This window comes from Oryctolagus cuniculus, chromosome 4, assembly GCF_964237555.1.
Source record: "Oryctolagus cuniculus chromosome 4, mOryCun1.1, whole genome shotgun sequence".
NCBI classification, from domain to species: Eukaryota; Metazoa; Chordata; class Mammalia; order Lagomorpha; family Leporidae; genus Oryctolagus; species Oryctolagus cuniculus.
This window is the reverse complement of record NC_091435.1, coordinates 111,484,920-111,510,796: the sequence shown is the minus strand read 5'-3', so window position 1 is coordinate 111,510,796 and position 25,877 is coordinate 111,484,920. Positions and strand designations below refer to the sequence as shown.

The following is a 25,877-nucleotide window of genomic DNA, read 5'->3' as shown; positions in this document are numbered from 1 at the left end:
ACATTTGGAGAGTTTGTGTTTAATCCAAATCACTCTAGACACACTCATACCCTCTGATTCCTCTGGCCTGTCTGTGACGGTTAGGTAGTCAGAACAAATCCTCATGTTTGCAATCAGGATTCTGATGATCTTTAGGGAAGCTGGAGAAGGAGTGATTAGGAGAGCACACGGTAGGAGAGGTGGTCCTGGTAATATTGTGTTTAAGCCTCGGACCAATTGATGAGGATGTTCACTTTGTGATCATTCATTGAGATGCACATTTATACTTTGGTGCTCTTTTCTGTTATCTTAGACCTCTTAGAAGAGTAAAAGATCCAGCAGTAGATCTTAAAGATGGAAGTACTGTCTTAACTCTTATTCGTGCACACTTAGCTCAGCACTGTGACCAGATGGTGAAATCTCTTCAGCTGAGATCCTTTCATTTAGAAGAATGCTAGTTAAGTTTGTGATTAGGCACGGTACTAAGTTGTGCGCTAAAAACACCCAAAATGCTTCTTCCCTAGGAAAGTAGTTGCTCTCTGTTATTCATATGAGAGTGATTTTTTTTTTTTCTGTTTAATTTTCCTGCCTTGTTCGCCTGCTGTACTGAGGGTAAGACAAAGTCCAGATTCCAGGTAGCAGACAACTGACAACTAGTGGATCCTGCCTCTGAGGCCTCAACTGCCAAGTTATCTTTGAGTTAAAGCCAACCCATAAACATTTCCTAAGGAGGGTTCTGGCTGGCTCCTTTGTGTTTGTTCTTCAAAGAGAATCAATGGGAGAAATTTCCTCTGGCCAAAGCATTTCCAAAATCTGTGGTTTCCCTGCAGATTGGGAGTATTTTCCTCTTAAGAAAGCTATGATCTTATACCTGAGCTTTCTTTTTATTTACTTTGACAAGAGAGGTAGTTAGAGCCAAATTTTCAGCCGACCTCTTACAAGGTCAAGGAATTATGCTAATTGTTTATGTATGTGTTCTTACCATATTGATTCTCAAAGAAATTTATTTTATCTTTTTATGTTATCTGTACTAGTTAGCATCTCAAATTTTGGAATGAAGTAGCATCAATACATAGGCAAATTAATAAATACATTTACAATATTTGAAGAGATGAGCATATTGGATGTTAATGTAAATGTTTAGGAGTATAAGCTAAGATTCAAGAATGGACTTTAAGTAGAAACACACAAAATCATTATAAATATATATAATTTGATCATGATTACATAGGTATATTTGAGTCATCTTCAAAGAGTTCATGGAAAATGTGTATTATGTAAAGATTATGCATAGATTTTAAAAATAATTTGCACCAAAATGAACTTATCTTTTAATTCCACTTTGCATGAACTGTTTAAAGTATCTGCATATTATGTAATTATGTAATACACAGAGATATATGTGTACACCCACACACATATACACAACATGCAAGGTTTTGGTAAAATAGGCCCACCTAGCAAAGAAAGATTTATGCAAATTGGGAAGGTGTTAGGGTTCCTAATTTCTAAGAGACATTTATACTACATGTTAGTTTTTGATGCTAGACATTTGTTGGAAATTCACCCCGCCGACTAAAATCGTTCTATGTAAGCAACAATTTGAACAGTTCCTTTTGTTTTTTCAAAATAAACTTTTTGGTGGAAAGCCAAACTGAATACAAGTCAGTGAAATCTATTTAATTAAAAGAAAGGTCCAGGTGCCTATAAGTTTTCAAAAATCTTATCCAGTAAAATGTTTAATAAGAATAACCTGGTTTGGCTTGGCTTGGCTTTGTTTTGCTCTCTCTTGCAGCTTGTCCTGCTGATCACTATGGGAAAGATTGTGCCCAGTGGCGTTTCTGTGGCTCAGGACAGTGTGACCCAGTGACTGGAGAGTGTCAGTGTCCACCTGGCCGAATGGGACCCAAGTGTCAGCAAGGTAACCATGGCCACAGGGGTCACTGTGCTTATCCAAGCACTAATTAATCCAAACTATGGAAGCAGATTTGGTTCAAGGGAATATAATTATAGGAGCATTGTTTACCAAACTTTTTTCTTTAAATGTTTATTTATTTGTTTTGCTTTGAATATTTGTTTATTTGAAATGGAGAGTAACAGAAGTGGGGGAGGGGAGGGATAGAGAGATCACTCCCCCAAATAGCCAGGGCTGGGCCAAGCGGAAACCAGGAGCCAGGAACTCCATTCAGGTCTCCCACATGGACAGCAGGGACGCAGGTACTTGAGCCGTCTTTTGCTGCTTTACCAGGCACATTAGAAGGAATGCTGATTAGAAGCAGAGCAGCCAGGACTCAAACCAGTGCTCTGATATGGGATGCTGGATTCACCAATAGCAGTTTAACCCCATGTATCACAATGATACTCCCATAGCAGTATTTAGGAAATAACCTACTGGGAAACAAACAAGGGGGGGGAGGGAGGGTAAAGGAGGGGAGGGTAGAGGAAGGGGAGGGGAGAAGAGCAGAGGGGAGGGAAAGGAAATAAAGACGATGTCACCCAAACTCTTAACCAGCAGGAAAATTTTAAATAGCTTTGGCTAAATTTTTTAAATTGCCAAAAATTAAGTGTTGAAAATATCTAATAATAAAACTAAGATTTGCAATCCTCTTTGAGAAGCCCACTGAAAGCTATAAGAAAAAAGGAGATATGGAAAGGAAAGCACAGCCTTTGTTGGAAACTTCAAAACTTTCTTGTCCCACCTCATAATCTTGACTGTTATCATAGTGATGATTATAATAGTAAAAGAGCTCTCGAGTCCAGTGGAGGGGCCTGTGGGGAGGATGCTGGGTGCCTATGGATTGTGTGTATGGCCAGCCGTGCAGCCACTTCTGGCACATACAGAAGGGCAAAACTAATGACCCTAAGTTGAAAAACAAGGAGTTGGTGAGCGAATAGACTATAGGAGCTTTCTTGAATTCTCCCAGATATCATAAGATGGAGGGGGAAAGATGGAGAAAATCAGAAATGCACAGATATATCATGTTTTCAAACCTGTTCTAGCACAGATGGGAATCTTTAGTGGCGAGCAACCTTGGAGCTAAAGGAAGGCTAAATGCACACACACCACACACACATGCACTAACATACATGTACACATACACATGCACAAGCATACACGCATTCATATATACACATGCACACACATCCTACAACTGGTGTCGTATGGAGTTTAACTGTGAGCCAGGAAGGCTCCAAAATAGTTGAGATAATTTTCTAGCCCCAAATTCAAAGTATCATTCCAGAAATATCCAGTGCACACACAAAAAATAGTACAAATAAAGATTAAGCTGGTGCATTAAGTGGTCCCATCAATTTGAAAACAAAAATTGAAATCATTCCAAGCTTGTTTTCTTTTTTAGTACAAATTATTCTAGAAGGGAATAGGGGGAAAAAAGCAGATGAACCTAGAGCTCAAACGTTTTGCTGTGGAGCACATGAAGATATTAACCAGGATTTCTTCCAGTAATTCAAAGGACATCATGAAAAAGTGTTCTCTATAAAATGTGAGTGCATTGTAGAGATACAGGGTTCACAGAATAAATGAAAAGACAACAAAAGGAAATGAAAAAGTAAGCTGGCCGAGTTCAGAAAAGTGAAAATGAAAATTACACCTCACATCATATAAATGAAGGCCATGTTGGAAGCAGAAAATAGGAGAATGGGATCTGTTGATGACACAGCCAGGAAACATGGAGAATATGCTGAAAATGAGGAGAGCGAAATTAATGGAATGAAATGAACAAAAAGAGAAGTGTATAAGCAGAAAAAGTGTTCAGATATAAAATTCAGCATTTTTTCCTGCTGAAGTAAAAGATATTATGCTCCAGGCAGAATGCATATCCTCTATTCTGGGAAAAAATAATTAAGATTTATTATAAGGGAAAATATGAAGGGAAGGCGTTTGGCACAGTGGTTAAGACGTCACTTGGGACACCTGCATCCTGTATCAGAGTGCCTGGGTTCAGGTCCTGCCTCTGCTTCCTATCCAGCTTCCCGCTAAAGCACATCCTTCAAGGTAGCAGGTTATGGCTCAAATACTTGGGTCTCTGCCACCCACCTGGGAGACCTGGATTGAGTTCCCGACTCCTGACTTTTCCGAGTCCAAATTCAGCCTTTGCAGGCATCTGGGGAATGAACCAGTGGATAGAAGATCTCTCTGCCTAGTTTCTTCTTTTTGACTATCTGCCCTTTAAATAATACAAATTAATAAATGTATTTTTAAAGCAAAAATTTGTGAGATCATTTAAAAGGGAGAAAAATCAGTTGGGCTTCACAGTTGTTGCTTCACAGCAACATTAATTACTAGCAAGCTAGGCCGGCGCCGCAGCTCACTAGGCTAATCCTCTGCCTTGCGGCGCCGGCACACCAGGTTCTAGTCCCGGTCGGGGCGCAGGATTCTGTCCCGGTTGCCCCTCTTCCAGGCCAGCTCTCTGCTATGGCCCGGGAGTGCAGTCCTTGGGCCCTGCACCCTCATGGGAGACCAGGAAAAGCACCTGGCTCCTGGCTTTGGATCAACGCGATGCGCTGGCCGTGGCGGCCATTGGAGGGTGAACCAACGGCAAAAAGAAAGACCTTTCTGTCTCTCCCTCTCACTGTCCACTCTGCCTGTCAAAAAAAAAAAAAAAAAATACTAGCAAGTGATTAATCAACATATATTAAGTTCTTGGGGGAAAAAGGAAATATTTTATATACAATTCAGCTTTTGTTCAAACATAGTGTGATGACAAATATTTAACTAATTTTGAAAATAAAAGTTTCTGAGAATATAGTAGCCTTAAAATATTTAGAAGAAGTTATTGGAAGAGAAATTTGAACGATCAAAACAATAAATGGAAAATCTCTGGTACAAAGACTATTGGTAAACATTAAATCTATTTTAATTAGGGCTAAGTTTAAAGCAGCTGTGGAAATTATGGATCCATGACAGGCAATAAATGCTCTAAATTATAATAATATAGAGATTTTTATCATAAAGTTATTAAGCTAAACTGGAAGAACAGAGAAATGAAGAGTATGTTTACTGAATTTATTTCTTCATTAAAGGTTCTGGGATGGGTGGGACAGATCTGTGTCAAAACATTGTTTAGGGCCAGCACTATGGTGCAATGGGTTAAGCTGCCACCTGCAATGCTGGCATCCCATAATGGCACCAGTTAGAGTCCCAGCTGCTCTGCTTCTAATCTAACTCCCTGTTAATGCACCTGGGAAAGCAGTGGAAGATGGCTGAAGTTCTTGGACCCCTGCACATGGGAGATCCAGAGGAAGCTCCTGGTTCCTGAATTTGGCCTGGCCTAGCCCTGGCTGTTGTGGCCATTTGGGTAGTGAACCAGTGAATGGAAGATCTCTGTCTGTCTCTGCCTGTCTCTCTGTTGCTCCCTCTCTCTCTGTGATTTTGCCTTTCAAATAAATAACTAAATCTTTTAAAAATATTGTTGTTTAAATAGGATAATTCAAAAAATATATTTTAGGGTTTAGAGGAAAATAATGGAATTTGTAATGTTATAATTGAAAATTGAAGGCTAAAGTTATAGCCAACAAAAAATCAGGTGGAGTAAATAATTAAGAAGAATTAGAATAAGAAAGAATCATATTAAGTTCATCAAATTAATATCAGAAAGTCCATATATACTAAATAAGAAATTAATATACTGTATTTGCTCTATCTATAAGTGATTCCATTAATTTTATAAAATTATCCAGACATGACTGTCACTTAGAGAATGATAAAATACACACACTAATCTCCATTCTTCCTCTAAATGCAATTGAAAATTCTGGACAATATGTAGAAAACATACAAATATCAGAAATGTGGAGAAAAGAAGGAGCACTGGCTAGAGACATCAGGAACCTAGGGAACAATATTGCTGGTATGGTCCTGGGTTTTCTTTCTGTCGCATACGTCTAATATTTAATTTTTTATTTTATTTATCTCCATTTTATTTGAAAGATAAAGAGAGATCTTCCATCTGCACATTAACTCTCCAAATGCCTTCAACAGCTGGAGGTGGGCCAGTCCAAACTTAGGATCCTGGATCGAGATCTCCCTCATAGATGGCAGGGACTCAACTACTTGAGTCTTCACCAGCTGCCTCCCAGGTGAAGCTGGAATCAGAAGCAAACCTGGGGGAGGCTGTGCCATAGTGGACTAAGCCTCTGCCTGCAGTGCCAGGCAGCCCCAGTTCTAGTCCCACAGATGGTGGGAGACCTGGCAGAAACTCCTGGCTCCTGGCTTCAGATCAGCCCAGCTCCAGCCACTGCAGCCATGTGGGCAGTGAACCAGTGGATGGAAGACCTTTCTCTCCCTGTCTCTGTCTGTAATTCTATCTCTCAAATAAATAAAACAAAATCTTAAAGAAGAAGAAGAGGAAGCAGCAGCAGCAGCAAACCAGGCACTCTGCTAAGGGATGTGGGCATCCCATATGGCATCTTAACTGCCGTGACAAACATCTACCCCATATTTTCCATGAAGTTTTTGATGGTCAACTTATATACATGGATTTCAAAAATTTTGCACTAAAATAAGCATCTTTCACTTCATTTTTCCACAAATATTCTGAAGTACCCTTGTTTTCTTCATGAACATAGTTTCAAGTCTAGTGAAATATTAGAAAATGAAATTCAGGAATATAAAGAATTATACACCATGGTCAAGTGTAGTTTATTTTAGGACTGCAAATAAGTTGAATATTTCCAAACCATTCACTTCTATCAATAATATTAATGGACTGAAAAAGAGATTTACTATTTGCATACCAACTCATGCCATACCAACTCATGCAGGAAGAGCACTTGACAAAATTCAACACCCATTCATGATTAAACACAGGCCTCCCCAAGAAAACTAGAACTACAGAGGACTTTCCTCAACTTGATAAAATGCATCTGTAAAAGTCAGGAAAAGTTGAATGACCCCCCTACCCCCGACTACTGGGAACAAGGCAAGGTTGTCTGCTGTCCCATGTCATATTTAAGATAGAACTGGACATTTAAGTTAGCATAATAGTGTAAGGAAAAAAATGGATGACAAAGATTGGAAAGAAGCTACATAATTTCCAGACTTATTATATAACCAGACAGTGTGGTATTGGTTAAGAGATAGGCAAATAGATCAGTGGAACAAAGGAAGTGCCAGAAATTTGGGGCTGGCATTGTGGCAAAGGGGGTTAAGTCACCATTTGCAACACTGGCTCAAGTCTCTGCTGCTCTGTTTTCTATTCAGCTCCCTGCCAATGCACCTGAGAAAGCAGTAGATGGCCCAAGTACTTTGGCCCTTGCCATCCATGTGGGAAACCCAGATGGAGTTCCAGGCTTCTGGCTTTAGCCTTGTCCAGCCCTGGCTGTTGCAGCCATTTGGAAAGTAAATCAGCAGATGCAAGATCTCTTTCTCTTTGTGTCTCTCTTGCTCTCTGTCACTCTGCCTTTCAAACAAATAAAATAATTTTTTTTAAAAATCCAGAAATAGACCCATATGAATATGAACAATTGTCTGACTAAGGTACAAAGCAATTTAATGCAGGAAAGATTATCTTTTCAAAACATTATGCTGGAGCAATTGACAATTAAAAGACAGACTGTGTACTTTCAAACTATCAGAGAATCTATCCACAGACATAAAGAAAGAAAATGAAGTCCGAAGGCGTGTGGAGTGTGGCACAGGAGGTTAAGCTGCAGCTTGGGAGGACTGGGTCCCGTATCAGAGTGCTGGTTTGGGTTCTAGGCACTCTACTTTACTCTAGCTTCCTGCTAATGCATTCTGGGAGGCAGTAAATGATGGATGAAGTGCTTGGATCCCTGCCACCTGTGTGGAGTTCCAGACTCTTGGTTTTGACCAGTCACTGACTGCAGCTGATATTTGGGAAGTGAATCAGTGGGTGAAAGAATTCTCGCTCTCTTTCATTCTGTTTCTCTGCCTTTCCAGTATATGAAAATAAATAAATATATAAACATTCAAAAGAAATAAAAAAGAAACACAGACTGCAGTGTATAAAGCAAATATGAAAGAAATTACTAAAACTACAAATCATAAAATAAGATGACAATAGCAAAAATTCAACATAAATGTCATTCTAATGAGTATAAATAAAATGCAGTCACCTGTGCAAAGAAACAAACTCTCATAATTAATCACGAGGAAAACCTTATCATATACTGCATGCTAAAGGTACATCTAAAACAGACTCCAATGACATGACTATATATCTTTATATAGGATGTATATGTATCAGAGTATCAAACTGTAAACCATAGATATGTATAATTATGTATGTTAAAATATAAATAAAGAAAAACCAGAAAAAAAGATTCCAAAGTAAAGTGAAGATAAATAAATGAGTGTAGATATACCAAGCACATGTAAGCAGAAATAAAGCAATTATATATAACATCAATATGAAACCATAATTTAATGGCAACAAGCCACTAATGGGACAAAGAAGGGTACCTACAATAATTAAGAATAAAATTCACAGTGAATATTTAAGTGCAGTATATATGCATAAAATAAATAATACAATATTGAAACTCATAGAGCAAAACCAATATACTATGCAAGAAGATATAGGGAGCAACAGTTTATCAGTAATATTTCAATTCATTTTTGTTAGGCTGTGAAGTCCTATGAACAAATGACTTCATACACATATGCCAGAAAAAAAGCATATGGAAGTCTGAATGTGAATAATAAGTTGTGAGTAATTGGTCTATATAAACTCTGTGGCCTGGAAAAGATGTCTTTTCTCAAGTATTCATGAGACCGTCACAAATATTGAAAAAAGAAAATGTCAATAAATTCCAAAAAGTATAATTTATGACATTCTTTGATCACAAAACAATAAAACAGTAATAACATAGCTAACTCTTATGCCAGGAACAAAAATACCAAGCCACATCATTTTCCAAATCTTCTTCTTAAATAACTAATGGCTCAAAAAAGAAAAACAGTATTGCAGAAATTTAAATAGAAAAATAATGACATCCAGAACTAAAGGGGAAAAGCTAGTTAAGTATTTATAAGAAATATTTCCAAAATATTTACGCTTGTAAATAAGAAGTGATAAAAATAAACAATGAAATAGACAAAGTGGAAATGATGAATTACTAAATTACAAAACAGAGAAGATCTGACCTATTTAAGAAGTCACATTAAGATAGATGGCCAAGACAAAAATGAATTTGGATTTCTACATTATTTTGTTCACCAAAATTACTTTTTTTTTTAAAAAAAAAGATTTATTTATTTATTTGAAAGTCAGATTTACAGAGAGGCAGAGGCAGAGTCAGAGAGAGAAAGGTCTTTCATCCACTGGTTCACTCCTCAATGGCCAGAATTGAGACGATCCAAAACCAGGAACCAGGAGCTGCGTCTGTGTCTCCCACGCAGCTGCAGGGGGCCAAGGACTTGGGCCATCATCCACGGCTGTACCAGGCCATGGCAGAGAGCTGGATAGGAAGTGGAGCAGCTGGGACTCGAACCAGCTCCCATATGGGATACCAGCACTGCAGGTGGCGGCTTTACCTGCTACTCCACAGCACCGGCCCCAGATTACCTTAAAAAAAATTAAAGATTTTACTTATTTTAAAGAGTTAGAGAGAGAGAGAATTTTCTGCCTGCTGGTTCACTCCCCAAATGGCTGTAATGGTCAGGGCTATGCCAGGCCAAGCCAAGAGCCAGGAGCTTTATCTGGATCTCCCACATGGGTGGCAGGGGCCCAAGTACTTGGAACATCTTCCACTACTTTCTAAGGCCATTAGCAGGAGGCTGGATTGGAAGTGGAGCGGCCAAGACTCAAACCAGTGCCCATATGGATGCATGCAGCAGGCTTACCCATTGTGTTACAATGCTGGGCCCCAAAATTACTTTCAAGTATATCCAGTACTTAAAGATAATGACAAAAAAGTAAGAGAGTACTAGAATTATCATGGGGATTAAATAAATATTTTGTGCAGCGCTATACAAAACTTGACAAAAAATGCAGAATTCATAAGAGGAAAAAGAAAACAAGTTGATGGTCTTTCTTATTTAAAGGAAGTCAAAATTTTCTTCCAGGCATAATTCACAAAATACAATTAAATGATAAACTTTAAGAAAAAAGACTTTGGCCGGCGCCACGGTTCAATAGGCCTGGTCAGGGCGCCGGATTCTGTCTCAGTTGCTCCTCTTCCAGGCCAGCTCTCTGCTGTGGCCCGGGAGTGCAGTGGAGGATGGCCCAAGTGCTTGGGCCCTGCACCCCATGGGAGATCAGGAGAAGCACCTGGCTTCTAGCTTCGGATCAGCGCGGTGCGCCGGCCGCAGCAGCCATTGGAGGGTGAACCAACAGAAAAAGGAGGACCTTTCTCTCTGTTTCTCTCTTTGACTGTGCACTCTGCCTGTCCAAAAAAAAAAAAAAAAAAAAAAAAAAAGACTTTAATAGAGCACAGATTTTCTTTATGGACACACAGTTTTTCTATATTGATAAAAAATATATACAGCACAGAAAAGATCTCATAGAAAGATGATGGCAGCATTAACAATGTGAGAAATTCAACTTTCAGTTGCACTCATATACCATCTTCTCCTAACAGATTTTTATAATGCACCACATTGGCTAAAGGTTTAAAAACAAACATGTTGATCATCTTTCTTAGTAAATTGGGAAATCTTTTTGTGGAAAAATTTGATAATATTTATAACAGTTTAAAGTGTACATATTACTTTATTGTTAAAACCTAGAAATATACTCTGCAAGTATAAAATCACATAAGAATAAATATATCAGGATATTTGTTACAACAATCTGCTTGTCTATCAATAGTAGAATGGCAAAATAATTTGAAATGGAATGAATTTCTGTGTGATTTTAAAAAAGAATTAAGTTTGTATGTAGTAATCTTGGAAATTTCATACTTGAAAGGGAAATTCCTGATATTACTTATATTCTAATCTTTAAATAAAAACGTGGCAAAGAGTAAGGAAGGTACAAAACCATAAGCATTATAAGATGTGTGGATTATTTCTGGATATATTCATTCATTTATCCGCTCAGTTCAAAATGTATTCATTAAATGCCAATAACTGTTTCAAGTATGTAAGACATATGGACAACATACCAAATGTCTGAATCCTCGTGCAACTTGCTCTCAGCAGGGAAGAGGGACAATACACAATAAATAGAACTGATAATGGAATTATGTGCACATTAATGGGGATAAAGTCTGTGTCAGGAGATAAAAAGAGCAACATATGGGTCTACAGAGCTCTAGGCCAGCTAAAATTTTAAATAGAGTGGTTAGGGTAAGTCTCATTGAAAGAAGTGAAGGCCTGTGATACAGCAAAAAGCTGGCAATACTGGTGTTCTTAAGATGTGATCCTGGAAGAGTGGAGTGAAAGGAAGGACTACTTTTTCCATAATGTAACTTAATATACTATTTGAAATTATTAGGATCGACTTAGGTTGATTTTTTTTGAAAGCTCTGAAGTTACTTACACAATTGCTTGTAAATATTGCTCCAAGACTTAGACCTGTGGAAAGAAATTTTCTAAGTCCCTTTCACTTCTCTAGATATGCTTTTTCATCCAATTATATTTTAAGCCTCATCTTGGAGTGAAGAAGTCCTGTCTTTTCACAGATGCATCTGTTTCATCACTGTGTTTCTGCACTTAGGGACTGGAAGATGAAAGAGCCTGCTGGCTGAGGAGGCTGGGGTGGTTTAAGGGGAGTGAAAGGGAAAGAGTTGTACGTGCATTTTCATAGTAGAGGATTTAGTGCGATTGATTTTGCTTAATGTGCCTCAAAGGCAAAAATAATTACCTTAAAGATAGGTAATTGAAGGTAGCGGGTTACATGATGGATGATGATTCAATCATTAGTTGCATGAGTACAGATTTTATTTAAATAACAAAATCAAAACTCTTCTTGCATTGGCACTGAAGTTAAGTATAGCTGATCAGTTGAATGAAGGCAAAAAAGTGTCCTGCAGATTGAATTAACCAAACACCATTGGCCATGGTTTTTAAAAAATCAATTTTTCTTATTAGTTGAGGGTTGAAAAAAAATCTCTCTAGAATCTCCCCTGCTAGCTGGAATAGAAATAATGACTGATTAGAGGTCACATGTTCTAGGTTTTGAATCTTTGTTCTTCCTCTTACTGGTTAAGTCTGTGCTAGACTAATCTCTGAGCTTCAGTTTTCTGAATATTAAAATAACAGTGTTACTCACATCTCAGGGGCATTTGTGAGCATTAAATGAGATAATTCATGTGGAAAATACCATTATATAAAAATACTATACATGGGAGTTCATAAAGAACAGGCCCTTAGCCAATTCTAGCCACAAATGTGTTTGAATTGGCTGGCATAGAGTTGGCTTCCACAGTGCTGTAAAACAATTTTAATTAGTTGCAAACTTTCAAAGATTGGATAATTTCATATAAAATATGGATTTTGAGTTTTCATGAAAAACTTCAGGCCCATATTCTTCATGGCAAAACCAACCAAATATGAGCATTACTCTCACCTCCAGAGGGGCTTTACTCTCCCATTGGTACAATCCCCATCATAAAATTACTTTCTACCTGACGCTGCAGGAGAAGCTGTTTCCCTTGTGTCTGGTAAGTTTCACTAACTTGTGTCTAACTCCTCATGGCAGTACATTCTCTTTCGCATCTTCAACCACTGTACCCTGATGAGTTTTTCAGATATCAGCCAAAATCTATTAACTAGCACATTGCCCATCTTTCTTCTTTATCAGTTATGAGACTAAATATATAAGACACTTCCATCCCTGTATGAAATTGGCTGCGAGTAATTCACCAGGGTATCTCCAGTTTCCAGTGCACTGGGCACATGCTATGAACTCAATAATTATTTATGAAGTGAATGAATGCATGAATGGTTGAATGGCAGTGATGTATTTGCTACCTCACAGATACATCTGAGTAGTTCCTTCTTTTAATTTGAACATTTTTAAGCATTTCCTACATAGATACGCTTTTACTATCTGAAGTAGACAAAAATGCTTACTCATGTGACATTTCTTTTACTTTGACTTTTTGTTTCCTAAATTTTACTATAGGATGTCCCCAGACAAACTATGGACCAAATTGTGAGCTACAATGTACTTGTGAAAATGGTGGCCTTTGCGATCCTGTGGACGGAAGCTGTACCTGTGGCCTTGGATGGACAGGAACTCATTGTGAAAAAGGCAAGCTGATTTATTGCTTTCTTTCATTCAATAAAACTCTGAAGTTTAGTACCATTGGTTGATAAAGTACAGTAAAGGCATGTGAAAAGGCTTTTTCCAATAGTTCATGCAAGTGGTTTATAATTAGGATTGCATTTCAATAAAAATAGTTCTATAAATATTGATGGATTTGTTACCTTGTTACTGGAATATCACATGAGAATGTTGAAACACCTTAGGCAATTGAAATGGTATTAATGTGAAGGAATGCCTGAGACCTAAATCCCATTTTCCCTCCAGTCTGTAAGCCCAAAGCCTTTGTGCACACAAAATCGGCTGAGCCTTGATTTTCTAGGCATGAGACTGATGCACCTCAGCCACGACTGAGGCCTTGAGGCCTGCGGAGTGGACGTGTGGCGCCCAGGGAGGAGTCCATTCACAGGAAGTGTGGGCCAAGCTGCAGGCAATGAAAAGGATCTCCCAGGAGGATCCCAACTTCACAGCAAGAGGAAATGTTTAACCACGTACCTCCATATATGAATTTTTCTATAGAAATGGCATTCCTGTCCTCCTCTTTGTGAATATTAGAAAACACATGTAAAAGTTGAAACTGATTTGAGAGATGGATGACAACAAATATTTATAATGGTTTTAATGTTTTCTTCCTAAAACATCAGGTATTCTGTGCACAGCACTGAAGAACATACACTCCAGTTAGAGCCCATTTTTGCAGGAGACAAAGCTGTATTTTAGCAGAATGCAGAACCAGAGCTCTGGCAGGGAAGTAGAATGTGGATTAAAAACCTGGTGCTGGGGACCTGAGATCAACAAAGAAAAAAAAAATCACAGTGAACTTCCACCTAGTTTCAACTATGGATGATAGGGGTCTTTAGGTCTACAGCTCAGAAATACCAGTGCAATGGGTGTGATGAGCTACCATCCGTCACACTAATTTATCTGACATGAAATTCAAGATCATGGTGTGGAAGAACACCTTGCAGTGGGTGTGGACAGACATGCGTGGTCACCTCAGCTCTGCCTCTCTGCAGTGCCCAGCCTCTCCAAGATTTGGTTTTCCCACCTGAAAGTGGGAGTCCTGACCTGAATAATGTGCAGCAGCCCTTCTAAATCCAAGAGGCAGACCATTTTTCAAGACAGGTTTTTAAGGTGCATATCCTCCCTAATTCACTGGAGATAGCTCTTATCAAGTTTGTGATGTGAGGTTACTAAATCAAAGTAATAGTTACAGTTTAAAAATAGGCAGTTCTGTCATGTTCATATGGTTGGTTTTTAAAAGTCTAAATTGGATAATTCTCTGGCATTTAGCATGTGTGATATTTCTACTAGTCTATTTTATCATTTAAGGTTTCTATTATGGAACATGTTGAGTGTGTACAAGAGTTTAGAGAACAGTATATTGATATAATGAACCGTTTATGAGGTAAAGCTATCCTTTACCTCTCAACTTCAACAGTGATCAATTTTTGAGCAGTCTTATTTCTAAGCATATTTAGGTATTTAAATAATTACAGTTACTGTTCTTAAGGTTGGCATATTTTTCTGTGGTTGAGCAGGAAACTGTTAAAATTGGTTTCTTCGATATATCTCCAATAATGATTGATTGTTTGCTATCTGACAAGGCCAGGTATCCTGTGCTCAATTGTACTTACCCACCTTCAAATCTAGAATAATCTTCTTTTTCCAAAAAAAACTCTGGTTTCTTTTATTTGGAAATTGTATTTAGAGACAAAAAAATCAGTTATGTTCACTACAACTGGGATAGTCATTTTTTCCTAAGGCTTCCTCTGGACAAAGCTACAGAATGCTTTTATATTAAAGAAATTTGTGTAGCTACTTCCAATTCAAATTAAAAACCACACTGATTTATACATGGCTTCTTCTTTCTTACAACTGTATTTTCTTCCTCTTATGTTGAAATTCCTGATCCTGAACACCATCAATATAATTCCTCTCTTGCTTTATCACATAAAAACAGTCAACAGTCTCGGGATAAGAATGGTAATACTCCTCAAAAAAATAAAATTCTGAAAACTATTTATATTTTAAATATTTTAAAGTGCATTTTACAATTCTTGTTTCATAATGTATTTCCCACTAGACACAGGGGTCCAATTAGTATGTTTTAAAGTTATTTGGAATAGTTTTTCTCTACATAGTTTTGCCACCAGCTCAGAGTTAAGTTCATTTCATATTTTCGATTTTGATTTATACTTATGTAAAATATTTCCAAGTTCTACAAAACGGTGTCTTTAGAAAAATCTAGTTTCTATCTCATACTTTCATTCTGTCTCCCCTCCCCAGTATAAGCAGCCTTAAAAAGAAGTTTTGTAGCTTATTAAAAATCCACTTTTAATATACACAGTTCCTTTCTCAGGTAAGAGTACTACAATATTCAGTTTTCCCCTTTCTGTATTTAACACTTTTTATTTTAAAATAATTGTAAAATCTCAAGAAGTTGCAAAAATAGTTTAAGGAGTCCCTTATACCTGTCAGCCCGCATCCTCCCAAAATGATGTATTTTATATCTGTACTACAACATCAAAACCAATCAGTTGATATTGGTGCATTACTGTTAACTAGACTAAAATCTAATTTATTTTTTGTTTAAATACATTTGTCTTCGTGTGTATGTATTTGTGTGTGTGTAGTTTTATACAGTTTTATCCCATGCACTGATTTGTGTAATGAACAACAAATTAATATACAGAATTGTTTCATTACCCTAAAAAGAACTATTCTGTAATAATAAACAAAGCTGAACTTCACCTCTCTGTAAAACTGAATGATGTTCTACTATGTGAATATGGCATAATTTAGCCATTCTAAAAGTGGTTAATTGGGAATAAACTACCTCAGAACTAGAAAGCTTAATGACTTAAATATTTACCGTTATCTCTCTTGATTCTGGGTTAATAGTTACTACTGTGTGAATTTTCTCCAAGATGGCAGTAGGAGCTAAGAGATCTCTGGACGGTTAGAATGAACTTTTCAGTTGATGTTCCCTGTGGGGCTTCTTTTTCCATATGACAGCTCATCCCTGGAAACCTCTCAGAAGGACCTTTTTCTCCACCAAAACAAATGCATTTCTTACATGGCAGTTGGCTTCCCAAAGTAGAAGATGTCAAGTCATCCTAAGACTTGGAAGTGGCGTATCATTGTTTTCACCACATCCTATTGGTTAAAGCAAGTCATAGGTGCATCTCAGATGCCATGTGGAATGGGGCAACCCAGGGTGTGAAACTGAGGAGATTTGCTTAATTAGAAGCATGTCTAGATTATGTACTCTCTACACTTCAAAGGTTTTGTTGTTGTGTATGTAATGCACATATCTCTTCCTTTCTATTGTTTTTTTCTAATGCTGTGTCACAATTAGGAATATATTTCCTCTCTTGGGTTTTAGAGGAATTCACCCCTAATACATCTATGATTCCAGTTTTATACATTTTATTCTCTGAGTGATTTTAACTATTATTCCTAGTGTATGGCATGAAGAATAGATCCATTTTCCTGTTAATGGTTTTCTAGTTATCATAACACAGCTTTTCCAAGTCTGTTCTCCATTGATTTAAGATGTAGCCGTCAACAAACATGAGATATTTACTTGAAATTAGGTATAGTTGTGGTTGCTCAATTCTACTGGTCTATTTATGTAGAAAAGCAGCTATATTTTATTATGGAGTCTTGGAGATATATATATACATATGACCAAAGGGAAAACTGTCCTTCATTGCTCTCCCTTTTTCAGCTGTTTCTTTGCCATTCTTGTTTATCTGTCCTTCCAAATGAACTCTATTATCCAATTATCTAGATGCCAAAAACAATCAGGAATTGGTATTGTTTTATTTTCCTCTGTGTCTACTTTCTACTGGGGAGAATTAACATAAATATGCTATCATAGTATATCTTTTTACTAATTCAAGCATGTTGCTCACTATTAAGATGCTATTAGCTTTCATATTAAGACAGCTATTAATTTTCTAATTTATGCAATATTTTAACTGAAATTTGTAGTGAATTTATTGCAAATGTCTTTTCTTTGCCTATGCAATTAATAATATGACTTTTCTCTTTAGTCTGATAAGTATGATGTATTATATTAGTGAATTTTCTAATACTGAATAACCTTACATTCCAGAAATAAATACTACTTGGCCATGATGTATTACTTTATAAAGTGCTGTTGGATTCTGTGTACTTATATTTTATGTGATTTTTGGCATTGATATTCATAAGTGAAATTGAGCTGTAGTTCTTTTATGTAATTTTTGTCATGTCTTAGAATTTATGTTTTACTCACTCAATAAAATGTACACTATCTAAAATTTTCCTTCCATTCAATGCTCTGAAATAGTGTAAGTCATAAGGTGATGATTTGATCACGTTATTTCTAAAGGTTTGTAGCATTTCTCTGTAAAATCTGGGACTGTTGCTTTCAGGAACTAGTTTACTATTCTTTGTATTGTTTTTCTGTTATAATTGACCTCTAGGTTTTCCACCCCATTATAAGGATGCTTTTGGTAAGTCATTTTCTATAACGTTTTCTATTTCATTCAGTTTTACTAAATTTTTTGTATTGTAATTTTTATATCTTTTGATGGTTATTTCCTACCCCAATTAAGATAAATTCGGTGCATTTGTGCTTTCTTCATTTTATCTTGATTGGGTTAGTTGATATGTCGGCTTTCATTTTTTCAGTAATTCTATTATTTCCTTCCTTTAACTCATTAAAAATTCAGTTGTCTTTCAATTAAAACTAATGCTCGGGCGGTTTTCTTTTTCAGAATGTTCTCCTGGTTATTATGGCCCAGGTTGCCATTTCAGTTGCGCATGTCAGAACAATGGAGTTTGCAACAGGTTTTCTGGAAGCTGTGACTGCCCCAGAGGTTACTATGGACGAGATTGTGAACATGGTAAACAGAGAAGTCGGCATATTACAGTGCTTATAAATTCTAAGCTTTCAAAGCAGCTTTTTAAATAAGAAAATAAATGCATTCACATTTTAGCAAATTATCTATCAAATTTAGGTAATCTTACTATTTTAGTGAGTATTCTTTCAATGAGACCTGATTTTATAAGTCTAACTTAAATTCTAGATGTTGACTATTGCCGTGATGAATTAGTTGGGCTTGTTTGTTTTGGCCCTGCCGTCTGAGAAACAAGTTCTTTGGTTCTATAATCACTTGGAGAAAACATACTAAGGAATCAATGGTGATTCTTTCTAACCAAAGTAATTCTCCCTCCTCTGAATGCCTTTAGGAAGCTGTCTGTTTCTTTTATGTTGATCCAAGTTTGATCTTGAAAGATCTGCCTTCAAGTTGGCTTCAATATTTGGCTAAAATTAGGAAAAAAGAAAATTATACTTGATCTTTAGCATCAGAGAACTCTGATGGACAACACAGGAGATTAAGATAGGGAGTTAAGTCTCCAGAATTAATCACATATGGCCTAGCTTTGGTAGCTTCACCATATGTAGAATGAGTAATAATAGCACTTCACTTACCTTAAAAGGTTATCATGGGGATTAAAGAAGAAGATACACGTAAAGCATTTAGCTCTGTGGCATATGGCAAGGACTTGATGAATATTATTTACTTAGAATGTAAAGAGTCTTTTATAGTCTCTAAAGTGATATTATTATGTTTCCATTTCTTTCAATATGTTTTTAGGCTCCAGCAAATATATTTTATGGTAACAGATCTTATTAACCTTTGAAATTTTAGAATTCTTGCAACCACTTTGAGACTTCTAGGTCAGGAGTGGGGAAATGAGTATTTTATGGATGTGTTTTGCTTGTTTTATTTTGTTTCAAAAATTAGAATTAAAAAATTATAAGAGAAGAAAAAATACTTAACCATCAGTTTTATCTTTCATGCAGTAAGATATGGACAAATGTTTTGAGTAAACAAGAGGTGTCATTGGTGAAATAAATCTGTAAATTGAGTGCATGTTGACTATTAGGAAAGGGAGCTAGCAGCAGTGTCCAGGTAGGAAGCTATAGTGATCCTTCAGGATTTCAAAAATCAAGACTGGAATGAGATGCTAAGTGAGAAAATGGTATTTGGTGAGTAAGGTAGAAATGGAGATAAGGAAGATGGAAGAATCAAACATAGCTCTACAATTCCAAAGCGAGGTACTTGGAGGAATGATAGTAAAAGTTAGCAAAATGGAAAGATCAAGCAGGCAACCTTTATAACTTCAGTTTTATATGTAATTAAACTGAGGTTGATAAAGGATATCTGATTTTGTTATGTGGCCTCATTAAAACTGTATAAGAATGAACAGAAGGAATCCTGTACTGAATTTCCCAGTTAATTATGTTTAAGAGTTATTATAATGAGATCAGTAAACGGAAGAATGTATTACATAAAACAAGCATTCCCTATCTCCTTTTGGTTTTACCCTTTTTCTGCTCCCTGAAAGTGAGTTTTCCCTAATGGTAACACTGTTCATTTCATGTATCCTGGAGAAGGGTCTTCCATTCAAGCCTTGGCAAATCCAACTTGAGCTGCCTGGAAAGGGAGGCAGAGGGAAATAGAGAGAGAAAAGAGAGACAGAACACAAAATCGTAAAGAGAAAGGCAGAGAATGGATAACTGAAGGTGAGAACATTTTATCCCATGTGTGAATAGTGAACACAGCCCTCGAGAAAACTCAGGATAGAAAATAGTAATGTTTTGTCCACAAACTTAGCACTCACACACTTCTTCATGTTTGAGCATCTTTGACAATTTTATCCAACAAAGAATCTATTTTTTAACTATATGATCTCCAAATGTGAACCAATTACTTACTTCTTCTGATGTTATTTGTAAAAATATTGATCTTCTCCAACCCTGTAGGTAAACCAGGTTACTTTGGACTTGTAAGAGACAATTCTCTTTTGATTCTGATTGGATACCTAAGAACATTTTTCAAAAATTCAAGTTCAGTAACTTTAAAACTCAACTTGTTCATAAAAGGAGGTTAATCTAATGTATATCATTCATGTTCTCTACTATTCTCATTCTTGCTTCCTACTTTCCTCCCATCTTTCTTGCTTCTATCCCCAGGACCTTAAATATCAAGAACTCTATAAATTAACTGTCACAGATACTCTCTTATTTATTCAAATAATTTAATTTCAAAATCATCTTCATTAAATTTAGCCTGGATTTAAAAGTCAAATATATTGCTCTTTTGGGTGTTTAGAGTATTAGGCAGTTTTAGTGAAGTCTTCAGCCAACTATACCACAGCACAGCAAATAAACTTTCTTAGGTTTAAAGATATTTCAAATTTCCTTACAAGTTTTTTAGACTGTTTGCAAAGAACACTGCCTATATATTCATTCATTTATATAAAGGTACTTCAAACATTTCTGGACAGATGCAACTAAAAGATAAATTAATTTTGCTGTGAAAAAATTTTTAAATCTACATATGAGGGGACTTCAAAATTTGTTTGGAAAATATATATTATGAAAAAACTTTGCATGGAGCTCAGAGTTCTTTTGCCCCATAATAAATTTATCTTCTAATTATTTTTTTCCATTCCTTTTGAAGTACCATTGTATGATTAAACTATTGTCAATATGCTTCACCATATACTTTTTTTTGTTTTACAAATCTTCTGTATTTTCCTTCTTTGATCTTGGGAAACAAATTACCTAAAGCATATCCTTTAATTTATTTTTCATTTATTCTTAAAGTTAAAATAGCACTTGACATTTCCATTTTCTAGTATGTCCTCCTGGATTTTATGGTTTGAATTGTACTCACATCTGCAGCTGTAAAAATGGAGCCAACTGTGACGCAGCAAGTGGACAGTGCATTTGCCTGGCAGGTTTCCATGGCAGTCAGTGTGAAGCAGGTACAGCCACAGAAGTGTTAAGTGCATGAATATGGAGATCCTGTGTGACCATGAGGTCTTCCTATCAGGGGATATACCCAAATAGAAAATATGCAACAATTAACTAAACTTTTGACTTGCACGCTAAAATGGCAGGAATTTACTCGACAGCCAATATGGTGGATACTTATGGTGTTGTTGCTGATTGGCCAAAAATTTTATGCTCTTTTAAATGAAATAATCTAGTGTCTCAAAAATACCACTAAAGCTGTTGGTCTTCAATGGACAAAGATCCTACTTAGAAATGAGAGCAAATATATTTTAAAAGAATGTAACTTATATATCAGCCTCAGTGGTATAGAAAGAGACACAAATAATTTGTGAAAATACTTAAAGTCTGAATTTGGCATTTATCATAGTCATGAGTGTGCTAACAATATAAACATGAGAATTTGGACTACTCTATTTGAAATAAAATATTACAAATCCCTAAAACACACTGTTCAGGCCTGTTGGAAACCGTGATAAACTACATAGCTCTCAGTAAACACCTCAAAGGCCCAATTTTTGCCTATATTATGACATTCTTACACAAATGGCTACAATAACTCTGACAATAATCATGGGGTGGTGGTGGCAATTTAGAATGAATCAAGTTGCTGCTTTGAGCCTCTAAAAAAGATCTCTGTATTAATCTCATGCTATATTCTCAGACATCACATATTTCACATATTTTATCTCTTTTCTACCCTTTATTCATTTATTACTTACTGATTCAATAAATGTATTATTACTTGTTTGTTATGTGTTAAATTCTAGAAATATATTCAAAAGCACAGAGCTTATTGTCTTCTGAGAGATGCACAATAAGCAACATTTTAAGGGAAAATAGTATAAGTAATTCCCTTGTACAGTAGACATGGTCTCCTTCTTTAAGTTCTAGCCTTCAGAAAGTTTACTTTCATACTGAAATATACAAATGGTATTGAAAGTCAGACCTGAGTGTCAAGTCAGGTATAAAATGGACTTCATATCTGATATTTCTTCCCTTTCTTCTCTTTCTTATGGGTCAATCTCATTTTATCAATCTGCTTTATTTTGAACTCAATCTTGATAAAATTGTGTCTTTAAACTCAATGTAGCTGAACTAGTGAAAGCTCAAGTAGATTTCTCAGCCTTTCTCTTTCCTTGATAGAGTGTTCTGCAGGAAAGTTTGGAGCCAACTGCCATCAACATTGTGACTGTGAAGGAGAGGCCTCTTGCCACCCAATAACAGGAAAATGCCTCTGCCCACCTGGAAGAACTGGAGCTAGATGTGATGCTGGTAGGAGTCCAAGAACCCCAAGCTCCCCTGTGACCCAGGATGATGCAAACATCTGGAGATGTTTTCATACTATAAATGATGCTCTATTAAAGAACATGGCATCAACATATTTGACACTTCACCCTTATTGTGATGAATCAGGGTTTGTAGTTTCCCACTGGAGGCACCAAAACCAGCACCATGGCTGGCAGAGGGCAGTTGGCAAGTACTGCAAGTACTTCAAAGAGTTGCATCTAAACATCCCATTGCAAAGTTATTCACAGAAATCCCTAGAAATAAGACAATGAAGGTATGGCAAGGTGGTATTTTCGAGATCCAAGTTCACAGCTATTCTTGGGATTTATATTCTAGTTTTCTTTCCAGTCACAGGAAGACACTAGAAAGTTCAAACTCTTCGGGAGCTGCCTTAAAGAGCAGAGAGAACAATTGGAGTCAATGTTGATTGATCACTGTTGGTAGACTTAGTATTCATTATATCTAGATGAAAAAAATCTATATAACTTGCAGTAGAGTTGAAGGACTGACCCTACCACAGATATAACCTAAAACAGAGCATTTAATCTCAGAATTTACTTTCCTTGTATTCAAAATGGAAAGACAGAAGCTGGCTATTTTTAAGATCATTTCCAGCAGTAATGAACAGATTCTAGAAATTGGAATTCCTGAAATTCTGAGAGAGCCAAAGGAACCTTCTTGGCTACAAGAGGTTACTGTTCACTGGATGCCAGACCCTCCATCCCTGCTTGCTTCTGAGTGATAGCAATAAAAAGCAACTTACTTTGAAAGACATGCCATCCTAAATATTTTCCCTATGTTCTTGAAATTCTTGCCACAACCTTATGAGGTTGTTCCTATTCTTAGTCCTATTTGACATGTGAGGAAGCTGTAATGGAAAGATAGAAAGTGACATAATCAAGATTTGTACTCAGGTGGTCTGGTTCCCAACTTATGATGATATCAGTCACTGATAGTATATATGAATGTCTGCATGTGGCCCACAATAAAAAAAAAATTCCAGGAGCTTGTCACGCATGTTGTGTTCTTTCCAATCCCTTCTTCTTCCCTTCTTTATGGGCTCTTAGAATCTGATCAAGGAGTTGTGATTATTGACATGGAGTATTTTGAGATCTTCCAACCCAGGAACTTACCAATGCTGTTGTCTGTTTTTTACAAAGCTCTGTCTTTCAAATCTCTAATCCTTGAAAGTTAGTTCTATTGTTATTTTCATTTTATACAAAAAGCTTAGGAAGAAAAGTCTAGCACATAATACTCATCATCCAATGTTTGCTAAATGAATCGTGTTTCTCTTCGCATTCTTCATGGAGTCAAGGTGGACAGAAACACCTGACTCTAGTCATAGCTGAACTAAATCTGTCAGAATAAATACCCATAGTGCACAATCACTAAATAAATGGTCTCTGAAAGCAGGATGCTTATAGTGTTTGTGACCCTATTTGAATTGAAGAAACCCTTGCCTATTAAGTACACATTATAGACCAGGTACTTTCATTTAGACTAGGTGCCCTTGCTCTCATCACTATTGCCATTTTGTAGATGAGGAAGCAGAAATACACAAAATTTAGATGACTTGCCCAAGTTTACACATGTAATCAGTGGCAGATTGGGGTTTTTTGACAGTCTGTCTAGATTCAGAGCTAGCAGTTTGCCTCTCCAGGGAAAGAAAGGAGTAAGAGTTGATTTTGCGTGTCTATCTCTTGTCCAATGTTAGGCATTTGCTCTGCATTTGCCATTTAATTTTCATTTAATTTAATTTAAAAATCATGTCTTTACTCACACATTTCACATTTCAAATGCTCAGTGGCCACATACAACTTCTGGCTACAATATTGGACAGTGCAATATAGAACATTTCCATCACTGCAAAAAACTCCGTTGGACCACCTTCAGCAGAGGCTTAAAGCTTGCCACCAAGCTGAGAGAACATGGGAAGGGTAGAAACTAGAGACTCACCCCACCCTCTGTGGCCCACTTGCCTGTATCTCACAGTCTGTATCATCTACAAGTAACTTGTTCTAAGGCAATGGTCCTGTGTATTCCTGTCTCCATTCTCCAGGGGTACCTCAAGGTCCTTCCTGTCATGAGCTAGTCAGGGTTCGCACAGCCTACACAGATGGACTACAAGGTCTTTTATTTGCATTTTTATTTTCAATTAGGCACAGTTCATCTGCGATATTAACTATGAGCAGCTGTGTCTATGCAGGCGCCATAAAGATAAAAGACCACATTTTAACTTGAACTCTGGTAAAAGACCTATTAAACAGCCATAATATTAATTCATAAAAGAATGTAACAACTTTTTATTGGATTATCCTCCCTCCCCCTGGTAAATTAACATTTGCAGACATTCAAACAGATGTCTTAAATACACATCGTTATTAACATGAAAATGTGGTATTTTTATAAATTAAAATCAGATTCTGTACTGCTCAGGAGAGATCCCGGCTCATAACTTTTTCTTTCAAAAAAGAAAATGTGATCTTACCACCAAACTAAGTAATTCTCTACCACACTGGGCAGAGGTGGGGATGTTGGGCTACATTTGAAATGACAGGATTTATTTTTTAATGTTCTCAAAGATAGATTCAGAGTAGCTTCCTCTTGAAGGAACCTGTTGTTCCTTCATTTAGGAAGAGAGTGAATTACTGCTTGCTAGTGTTGCATCCTTTTAAAAAGAATTAATTCCAGAACTGATTTATGTTTCTATTTACTTCATATCTAAAACCTAATTAGTTAATTAAGACAAGAGAGCTAGACTAGATCTTAACCTGTCTTCATGATGTAATAGAGTTGAAAAGTAAGCATCCAACTGCTCAGGAGGCATTTAAAGACTTTATTGTATTTATTTGAGAGGTATAGTTACAGATAATGAGAGAGAGGGACAGGAAGACAGTTCTTCAGTCTGCTGGTTCACTCCCCAACTGGCCACAACTGCAGGAGCTGAGCCCATACAGAGACAGGAGCCAGAAACTTTTTCCAGATCTCCCACAGAAGTCTAGGGACCCAAGCACTTGATTCATCTTCTACTGCATTCCCAGGCCATAGCAGAGAACTGGATCAGAAGATGAGCAGCCAAAATGCCAACCAGCACCCATATGGGATGCTGGTCACAGGTAGACGCTTAGCCCACTGCGCCACAGCACTGGCCCACAGGAGATGTTTAGAAGGGTCCCAATTTCCAGGCCAGCAAGGAGAATATACTGAGGCAATAAAAAAAAATTATTTAACAAAAAATTTTACCCAGTGGTTCAGAATCTCTCTAGTACCCATTTGCATGTTTATATTGATACTTCCCAATTTTTCACATTACAGTTGTCTGCTTTGTTATTTGTGCTCCCTTCTCCATAAGCTCAATACTTTTGTGTCTTCCCGTGTGGTTGTGCAATATGAGGAAAGACCACTAGATGAGAACTCAGAAGTCCAATGCTGCCATTTACCTGGAACATAACAATTGAAAACTTCCCTTCAGCTTTTCCAAACCTCAGTTTGTTTCTCCCTAGAACGAAAGAGCTTAGCTTACTGCCTTGCCCATCTTGTGACGTTTGCTAAAA

At 36.8% G+C, this 25,877-nt stretch overlaps 1 protein-coding gene across 4 annotated transcripts in view; it reads left to right on the top strand.

Annotated features, from left to right (window-relative positions):
- Nucleotides 1-25,877, top strand: part of LOC108175368 (EGF-like and EMI domain-containing protein 1) — a 707,491-nt gene that overhangs the window by 669,926 nt on the left and 11,688 nt on the right. For all 4 annotated transcript variants that reach the window (XM_070072572.1, XM_070072574.1, XM_051818765.2 and 1 more), the window contains 5 exons: nt 1,775-1,900; nt 13,032-13,160; nt 17,942-18,070; nt 20,877-21,005; nt 22,180-22,308. In XM_070072572.1, the coding sequence (XP_069928673.1) occupies nt 1,775-1,900; nt 13,032-13,160; nt 17,942-18,070; nt 20,877-21,005; nt 22,180-22,308 (642 nt within the window). The remainder of the gene's footprint in view (nt 1-1,774; nt 1,901-13,031; nt 13,161-17,941; nt 18,071-20,876; nt 21,006-22,179; nt 22,309-25,877) is intronic.